The sequence below is a fragment of the Sturnira hondurensis genome, unplaced genomic scaffold (assembly GCF_014824575.4).
Source record: "Sturnira hondurensis isolate 20B ecotype Veracruz unplaced genomic scaffold, ASM1482457v3 Scaffold0011576, whole genome shotgun sequence".
Lineage (NCBI taxonomy): Eukaryota > Metazoa > Chordata > Mammalia > Chiroptera > Phyllostomidae > Sturnira > Sturnira hondurensis.
In genome coordinates, this window is record NW_028084207.1 from 442,554 (window position 1) to 452,187 (window position 9,634).

The 9,634-nt window shown below is 44.4% G+C and overlaps 1 protein-coding gene across 1 annotated transcript in view; it reads left to right on the forward strand.

The window, feature by feature from the left end:
- The window catches only part of PGK1 (phosphoglycerate kinase 1), a 28,058-nt gene extending 20,318 nt beyond the window's left edge, over window positions 1-7,740 (forward strand). The window contains exons 5-11 of the mRNA XM_037060300.1: window positions 558-661; window positions 1,291-1,410; window positions 5,230-5,344; window positions 5,575-5,754; window positions 6,414-6,591; window positions 6,865-6,963; window positions 7,277-7,740. Of these exons, the coding sequence (XP_036916195.1) occupies window positions 558-661; window positions 1,291-1,410; window positions 5,230-5,344; window positions 5,575-5,754; window positions 6,414-6,591; window positions 6,865-6,963; window positions 7,277-7,317 (837 nt within the window). The 3' untranslated portion in view covers window positions 7,318-7,740. The remainder of the gene's footprint in view (window positions 1-557; window positions 662-1,290; window positions 1,411-5,229; window positions 5,345-5,574; window positions 5,755-6,413; window positions 6,592-6,864; window positions 6,964-7,276) is intronic.
- The last annotated feature ends 1,894 nt before the right edge of the window (window positions 7,741-9,634 follow it).

The following is a 9,634-nucleotide window of genomic DNA, read 5'->3' on the forward strand; positions in this document are numbered from 1 at the left end:
ACATCAATGTGTGGTTGCCTCTCATGTGTCCCCTACTGGGGACCTGGCCTATAACCCAAGCACGTGTCCTGACTGGGAATTGAACCTGCGACCCTTTGGTTCACAGGCACGTGCTCAATGCACTGAGCAACACCAGCCAGGGCAAGACCTGGGATATTTTGTGGGTTTTTTTTAAGATTTTATTTTTTATTTATTTATCTTTAGAGGGGAAGGGAAGGAGAGAAGGAGAGAAGTATCAATGTATGGTTGCCTCTCGTGAGTCCCCCACTGGAAACTGGCCTGCAACCCAGGCATGTGCCCTGACTGGGAATTGAACCACGATCATGTGGTTCGCAGGTCCGCGCTCAATCCACTGAGCTACACCAGCCAAGGCTAGACCTGGGATATTTTAAAGAAAGAACAGGCCCCGTTGCTAGTTGTAAAAATTGATGTCCCACCAACTCACGGTCCTTAGAGATGTTCAAGAGGACTCTTGATATGACACGCTTTTATAGTTGTCTTTGCAGCCATCAAAATTCACTGCTGTTGGTTTTTCCATTTTTTGTTTTTCCCTGCAGGTTAAAGCTGAGCCAGCTAAAATAGAAGCTTTCCGAGCCTCACTTTCCAAACTAGGGGATGTGTATGTCAACGATGCGTTTGGCACTGCCCACCGGGCCCACAGGTACCAAGAGTCTTGTTTGATATTGAGCTGGGAGCAGAAGGCTTCTATTTATCAAGCAGCCCAAGCTTTGGGTTGCTTTTGGAAATCTGTATTACAGCTTGGGCCTCGTGACCTCTACCTCTAGTTGGAGATACCAGTTCATTCAACTGTGGCTGTTGTTGAGTGTCTCTGATCCAAAGAGGAAATAAATAAAAGTAAAACTTGAGAATTGTGCAGCTTTTGGTTGAGCTTCTGTAAGCAGTCGCTCTTTCTCACTTGGGATATTGCATGTATAGCTCATCCTCTGTGAACGCTGTGCAATCAGTCTAACTCTGTCAGTAGGAAGCAGATCGAAGACTCCTCTCCTGTCATCAACTGGCTGATTATTCATTGGAGTTAAACCCTTGGCCTGAGACTACAAATAATTGGGCCCGTTAATATCTATGTGAGGTCATTGCTTTTCATTAGCTCCCCTGGACACGGCACTGGTGGTCAAAATGTTTACCTTGTGCCTAAGTATTTTTGTGGCCGTTTCGGGATGAAGATCATGCTCTCTAAAGATAGACCGTGAAGATATTTCAGTGCTAAGTAGACGGTCTGTAGGACCAGGAGAACTAGTACTCAATTGGAATGTCTCTGGTTTTTTCTAGCTCCATGGTGGGAGTCAGTCTGCCACAGAAAGCTGGAGGATTTTTGATGAAGAAGGAGCTGAACTACTTTGCGAAGGCCTTGGAAAGCCCGGAGCGACCCTTCCTGGCCATCCTGGGCGGGTAGGAAGAACTCTTCACAGTTTTGCTTTCTGTAGTGTGTTGGCTGGTAGGAGGCCGTAATGTGGGTGGTTCGTTGTCACACAGCACCATTACACCAGGTAACAGGAGAATTTAGTGAAGGGGCTACCTCCAAAGGTGTAGGTTGCCTTTAGGGGGAAACTCAGAAGGGACAGTACAGTAATCTGGCATTGGCAACAGGCGTCACCATCCCCAGGCCTGCAGGGGCAGAGGGAGGAGGGCATGGTTACAAGAATCTAGAGAGGGTGGGAGTGTGGAGACGGCTCTCTGATAGGAACTGTAGCCTTTGCTCAAGGGACATTGGATTGGCCATCTGGCAAGAAGGGAGCAGGAGGGCCATATTCTGATGTCCCTTCAGTTTCCTCCTGATGTATTCCCCCTACCCCCAGTTGGCTGCGACCCAGCCGGAAGCCAGAGGCCGAGGGAGTCCCTTGATGATGTCCATGCAGGTCAACTTCCTGGGACAGAACAGGGCCGAGAAGGGATAAAAGGTGGTTCTGCGGGGAACAATGGAAAACTCGGGCCATAGGTGCTTGTCCAACAGTGTTTGAAGCATTTGAGGCTTTCACATACATTGTCTGACAAGGGGTAACTAGAAGAATTCTCATTTGTGTTTATTTAATTTTTTAAAGATTTTATTTATTTACTTTTAAAGGAGATGGGAATTGAGAAAGAGGGAGAAACATCAATGTGGGGGAGAGGCATCGATTCGTTGCCTCTTGTGCGCCCCCCACTGGGGACCTGGCCCACAACCCAGGCATGTGCCCTGACTGGGAATTGAACTGATGACCCTCCTTTTCACAGGCTGGCACTCAATCCACTGAGCCATACCAGCCAGGGCTCATTTGTGCTTAATATATCATTTAGAACTCATTTCTTCAGATCATGTACCATTTTATATCTTCTCCTATTTTAAAGGTATCACATGGATAATTATATTGCGGTGGCTTAGTTAAAAATAGAAATTTCAGAATTGTGGGTCAAGAGGCTAGCAGGAGACATTTTGGGCGATAGAGTAGGGACAGGGAGCTGGTACTGCTTGGAAAAGACAACTTCCTGTCACTTGGTTTGGCTCTGTAGGTAGCTGCCTCTTTGTGACTGGATGCCTCGGACCCTTCTGTGAGCAGGGCTTTCCCCCCATGGGAATGAACACACGCAGCATTCCCCTCTGAAAGCTGACTCTGGACTTGGGTGTCAATTTCCCAGAGCATAGTTCCTCTCCAGGCTTCGTGAGCCCAGTTTCAGGGTCCTAAAAATAATTCAGTTGGGGACAGGTTATCTGTGTCCTGGGAGCATTGCCCCTCTTATGCACTGGGTTGGTTATAAAGGTCAGATTTATCTTTGCTTCCCTGGAGATGAGGATTTAAGCCCTCTTAATTTTTGTTCTCCAGCCTTCTGTAGACCTGGAATATGGGAGTGAGTGCCACCTAGTGGTCATGAGTAGGTTTTAGACTCAGCCTGAAATAGCTGTTTTGGGGAAGTTTGCCACCTTTCTTGCAGTGTAGTCTTCTTAGACCATTAACGATTTGGGGAAAATTTTTGCATTTTTATTAAAGAATGTCATTGTGGAAGCACTCAGACATGCACAGAAGTTGAGAGAATAGTATAATAAACCCCTGGTACCTGTCACCCTGCTTCAATAATTTTTGACATTTTTGCCAATCTGGTTTCATCTACCATCTAATACTTTTTATCAGGAGTTACTTTAAGCCTTAGATAGCATGTAATACTTATATGTGCATCTTATAACTGATAAGACAATTTCTTTTAAATACAATTTAATAATTTCATCTAATTATATGTTATAACTAATGTATTCAGAAGTTACTGATCGTCTCAGAAATGTCTCTTTATAGTTTGTTTGAATAAGGGTCCAAAAAAAGTCCATGCATTGCATTTGGTTGTTTGGTATCTTCTATTCTGTAATAGTCTCCTGTCCTATAGCACTTTCATGCCATTGATTTGTTGAAGCAGGAAGTTTGAGCCATAGACTATCCCACATTGTTTAGAAGAGGTTGAGTCTCTTTTCTCTTTCTCAGTTGTTTTCTCCTGCTCCGTCACTCTCCTTCCCCTCCCCGTATAGTAGTCCCTCCATTCTTCCCCTTCATGATGACCAGTCTTTACAAACCAGGCAAACAGTCTCGTCATCCATTCCCCCACATCACTGGTTCTGAATCCCCATCTCACAGATCCTAGCACAGCGCCTGTCTCAGGGGAGCCATCATCTTGTTTTTTGAATGAAGAGGAAATGGGCCCAAGGTGATTTGTTTATTTAAGTGGGATTTAGATATTATATAAGAATGTGTATGGAAAGCAAGCTCTTAAGTGCAGGATTTTAAAGGTTGGGCTTCAAGTGAATTTGTTTCTCCTTAGTTTTGATCTTTTAGTCTTTGACAGGGAGCTGAAGGGAGGTCTGTATTAACCTCTATTGGAATATAAGCTCCAAAGCATAGGGATGTCTGGTTTCGTCAACTGGTGGTTCTTCCCCCCCCCATCAATGCGTGGTTGCCTCTCACGTGCCCCCCACTGGGGACCTGGCCCTGAACCCAGGCATGTGCCCTGACTGGGAATCAAACCAGCGACCCTCTGCTTTCACTGACCGGGCTCAGTCCACTGAGCTACACCAGCCAGGGCTCAGCTGGTTGTTCTCAGAGACCTAGAACAGTGCTTGGCATGCAGTAGAATACATTGAATCATGTGGTCCAATAGAATAATGAATGTTATAAAGTGAATGTCCCACTCAGTGAGAATAGACTTGAGAGTGTGAATATCTTTCTATTTTTGCTCAGTATGTATTTATTTGGTATATGAGGTCTGTACAGAATGTGTCCAGCCATGTACTATGAAAAATAGAGACATTTATTGAAGAAAATACAAGATACAAGAAACACTGTCCATAGGACAGTGACACCTCAGTAGTCCCTTTCAAAGTAGGCACCTTGGGACCTCACACAGTTCTCCTAGTTGCTATCAGCTGCCCCGTCATATTTTCCTGAATCTCATCAATGGTCTGAAATCTCTTCCCCTTCAAAGGTGATTTTAGTTTTGGGAAAAGCCAGGTGTCACAGGGTGCCAAATCTAGGCTGTATGAGGGCTGAGTCACCTGAGTGATTTGATGCTTCACCAAAAAACTGCATGAGACATGATGCATGAGTGTGTATATTGTCATGATGAAGCTGCCAATCACCAGTTGCCTATAGTGATGGCCTTCTGAATCATCTGAGTAGTTTCTGCAGAGGTATGTTCAAGCTTAACGCAAAATCTGATGCAGATTCATGGCTATACTCGCTTGGTCATTTTGAACGTGGTGGCCACCCAGTGCACATGCTCACTAAGCAGCATCTACCGACTAGTACAATGAGGTCGTCACTGTTCAGGCATGCACATTCCAGTCCACTCTCCTTGCCTGCCCGGTTATATCAATGCTGTGCAAAACCGTTCTCATTATATTAATGGTGGCTGGACTTTTTCTGTACATACCTCGCATAATCTGATCCTTGCTTTAGGGTTAACATATTTGTGAGTGGGCTTTGTGAATCCCACAATTAGCGGTCTTGCTCAGTCATAATCATTCTTGACCGTTTGATTTTGAGGGGAGAAGAGGCAAAATAGACTCATTTGTAAATCATGGTTCCTTTAGATGACAGTAGGTCTTCTTAGCCCTTCGTGATCTAACAGAATTTCTTAGTAATTAGTTGGCCTTTTGGGTTAGAGAAACATAGGGAGATTTAGCCAATGCTTTTGTCACTTTGTGGGACATTTTGCTGTTCTTGTGGTGATGATGCTTGCTTTCTCTTCTAGAGCTAAAGTTGCAGACAAGATCCAGCTGATCAATAACATGTTGGACAAAGTCAACGAGATGATTATTGGTGGCGGAATGGCTTTTACCTTCCTTAAGGTGCTCAACAACATGGAGGTAGGAACACCGTGCCACGTGGATGTAAGATGGCTCTTGATGGGAGAAATTGATTTAGATTTAAAAAGAAAACCAGCTTTTGGCATGAACCATAAAAACTCCCATTTTTTATTCATTTTGGCAAGTTGTTTGCCTTTTGCCTTGGAGTTATTCCTTCATGTCGTATTGTCGTGAGGTAATCACAGTCTTAGTATAGAGGCTGATCTCCATCATCCTGGTCCCCTGTGTAGATTGGCACTTCTCTGTTTGATGAAGAGGGAGCCAAGATCGTCAAAGATCTGATGTCCAAAGCTGAGAAGAACGGTGTGAAGATTACCTTGCCGGTTGACTTCGTCACTGCTGACAAGTTTGATGAGAATGCCAAGACTGGCCAAGCCACTGTGGCCTCTGGCATACCTGCTGGCTGGATGGTGAGTCACTTGGATGCATGGGAGTGTGAATGAACCAAAATACTGGGTATCATTCATTTGACCCACCAACAAGCATTTTAAAAGAATCTCTACAGGCTGGGGAAAAAAAGCAGTGGTATCAGATCGCTGTTGCCTTCGTAAGTAATGTGGGTACAGCACCATTTTTGGGGGGGTTCTTCATCTATTGTTTATTACGTATTTAACTATGTGCTGGGGAGGTGCTGTGTACATTCTTGGTTTGGGCTGTTCTGAATTATGTTGATACCTGGAAAACTGTATAAGAAATGTTTCTTCTGCCCTGGCTGATAAAGCTCAGTGGACTACATGCTGGACTGCAAACCCAAGGGTCGATGGTTCGATTCCCCATCAGGGCACATGCCTGGGTTGCGGGCCAGTTCCCAGCAGGAGATGTAGGAGAGGCAACCATACATTGGTATTTCTCTCCCTCTTCCCTTCCCTTCCCTTCCCCTCTAAAGATAAATAAATAAAATCTTGAAGAAAAAAGAAAAAGAAAATGAATTTTAAAAAAAGACTGAAAGTTATCTTGGTTTTAGAAGACACTCTGGTGTTCAGCCTTGAGTTTTGGTCGTGGTGGAGGTGGCGTTTGCTCCTCTAAGTAGCTTTTCTTGGTGGCTCATCCTCTCTCCTGTGTGCCACAGGGCCTGGACTGTGGGCCTGAGAGCAGCAAGAAGTACGCTGAGGCTGTCGCTAGGGCCAAGCAGATTGTGTGGAACGGACCTGTGGGCGTATTTGAATGGGAAGCTTTTGCCCGAGGGACCAAAGCCCTCATGGATGAGGTGGTGAAAGCCACTTCCAGAGGCTGCATCACCATCATAGGTAAGTGGTCCTTTATGAGCCTAATACATGTGAGCCGGCAGAGTTCTGGTCAGAGGAAAGTAGGAGGGAGATGGGCACATCTTCCTAGGTTTATTGGCACTGGGTGTATCTTGAGAGGTGAACAGCTATGTAATTCATGGGGGAGGTTCTTAATGGGATGGAGTTGGGGTTTCATTAGGTTCTGTTTGGGCTTGAGAGGGCACTGCCCTGAAGTTTTGGTGCTGATCCTATTTTCCCCTCCTTCCCCATTTTTACTTGGCTTTCATTTGACAGGTGGTGGAGACACTGCCACTTGCTGTGCCAAATGGAACACGGAGGACAAAGTCAGCCATGTCAGCACTGGGGGTGGTGCCAGTTTGGAGCTCCTGGAAGGTGAGGTTCTTCCCTCTGTTTGGGGGGAGGATGGGGGATTATGTGGCGAGAGGAGGGTAGAGTGGACTGGAGGTAATAGTAGTAGGTAGTATTGTCATTACCAGTCATTTTTAGCTGGGGCCCATAGGATGACTTATTCTCAGAGAGGTTATGCTCCAATAGACCTGGGACCCAAAATGTAAAAGGGACCCAACTCCTGGCCATATATGCTGAAGAAGAACTGACCTGTTATTGGGGAAAATAGAAAGTGGCAGATGTGACTCTGGTGGACCCTGTAGTAACACTGTCTGTGTGTGTGTGTCTCTCAAAACAGGTAAAGTCCTTCCTGGGGTGGATGCTCTCAGCAATGTTTAGTACTTCTCCCGCCTTATGGTTCCTGCGCGCATCCTCTAACTCCACTCAGTGCTTTCCACATCTCTACTTGGTATTGGCTACAGTCTTCCCCCCTGGCAAGACCCAGCTAGTGGCCAAGAGATGCAGCCCAGGAACACGTAACACAGCTGCACAGCAGCACACCCTCACTGCATCCTGGATCTGACCACATTCTTCAGGATCCCATTTGCATTTCCTAGTGGCTAAACCGTTGTGCATGCTAGAGTGCATATATTTATATTTTGCCAGTTAACCTGTTAGCTTAATCCTCTTGGAGTAGCTTACTCTGATTAGCATTGTCATTGTTTTGCTACGTGAGAACAAGATAAAATTCCAGTTATAGGGAGGGAGGGAGATGAACTTGGAGGTCTATTAAATCAATAATAAAAGTATTTGAAACTGGGATTTTTTTTGTCCTTGTACTTTCTTAGGGTGGGAACAGACTCTTAAAAGGATCAAATCAACTGCATTTCCAAATGGGAGAAATGGCACAGCAGTGACAGGGAGGTAGGGGGATTAGATCAACGTCTTACACTTATTGAGGTCCTTACTTTATGGCAGACATTGTGGTAGATACTTTAAATTTTAGTATCTTTTACACATGAATATAATTTAAAAAGTTAAGGCTTATAACAAAAAATAGGCCTTGTCCCATTCTTCCCATTTAAGATTCCCATCCCCCACAGGGGACCACTTTTAACTTTGCCTTTTTCTGGCATTTTCCTCCCCCATGTTATTAAGAAATGTGGTTATGCTGTTAAATTCTTGATTTTTAAAAAGTTATCTATTTCTTACATGGGATGATTTAGCTCTTATCGTCTCTATTCCACACTGCTGCCCGTTCTTCATTCTCCCAGCACAGTTTTGTCATAATTCCAGATTAGATTTCATTGTGATTGTGAACACTGTTCACAGCTGATCTATGTCATAAGCTATGATTACATACACTTAAGTACTTTTTCGTAAAATTGAATTTGGGCTGGCATTGGTTCATAAGATTGTATCAGTTCCAGCTGTACATTTTTGTAATACATCATCAGTGTATTGTCCGTGTGCCCAGCAACAAAAGTCAAATCATCTTCTGTCAACCAAATATTTGACCCCGTTAACTACCCCATCCCTGCTTCCCTCTGGCAACCACCCTACTCTTGTCTGTGGCCATGAGTTTGAGTTATATGTCCCACATGAGTGAAATCATATGGTTCCTGGTTGTTTCTGTCTGACTTCGTTTAGCATGATATTTTCAAGGTCCATCCATGTGGTCACAAATGACAGTATTTCATCTTATGGCTGAGTACTATTCCATTGTGCACCTGTGTAACATCTTGTAGCCAATCATCTATGGAAGGACACTTTGGTTGTCTCCATGTCTTAGCCACTGTGAATAGTGCTTCACTGAACACAGGTGCATATATCTTTGCAAATAATTTTTAAATTTTGGGGTAGATACCCAGAATTGCTGGGTTATGTGGTAACTATTCTTAATTTTTTGAGGAACCTCTGTACTGTTTCCATAGTGGTTGTACCAGTTGACATTCCCACCAGCAGCGAATGAGGGTTCCTTTTTCGCTCCAACACTTATTACTTGCCTTGTTCAGAATAGCCATTTTTTTTTAAAGATTTTATTCATCTCAGTGGATTGAGCACGGGCCTGCGAACCAGAGTATCGCGGTTCGATTCCCAGTCAGGGCACATGCCTGGGTTGCAGGCCGGTTCCTTGCAGGCTAACTACCAGTGGGGGACACACGAGAGGCAACCATACATTGATATTTCTCTCCTTCCCTTCCCCTCTAAGGATAAATAAATAAAATAAAAAAAAAGATTTTATTCATCTTTAGAGGGGAAGGGAAGGAGAAAGGGAGAAAAATATCAATGTATGGTTGTCTTTTGCGGGTCCCCTGCTGGGAACTGGCCTGCAACCCAGGTATGTGCCCTGACTAGGAATCGAACCATAATCCTTTGGTTCACAGGCCCACACTCAATCCACTGAGCTACAGCCAGGGCGAGAGAATAGCCATTCTTACAGGTGTGGTATCTCATTGTGGTTTCGATTTGCATTTCCCTAATAGCTAGTGAAGCTGTGAATATCTTTTCATGTATCTGTTGGCCATTTATGTGTCTTGGGAGAGGCGTCTATTCAGGTCCTCTGTCCATTTTTTAATTGGATTGTTTGTTTGGTGTTGAGTTCGTTATATATTTTGGATATGAAGCCCTTGTAGGAGCTGTTTGCAAATACCATCTTCCATCCGGTTGGTTGCTTTTTTTTTTGTTTTGTTGACTTTTTGTTGTTGTTGTTGTG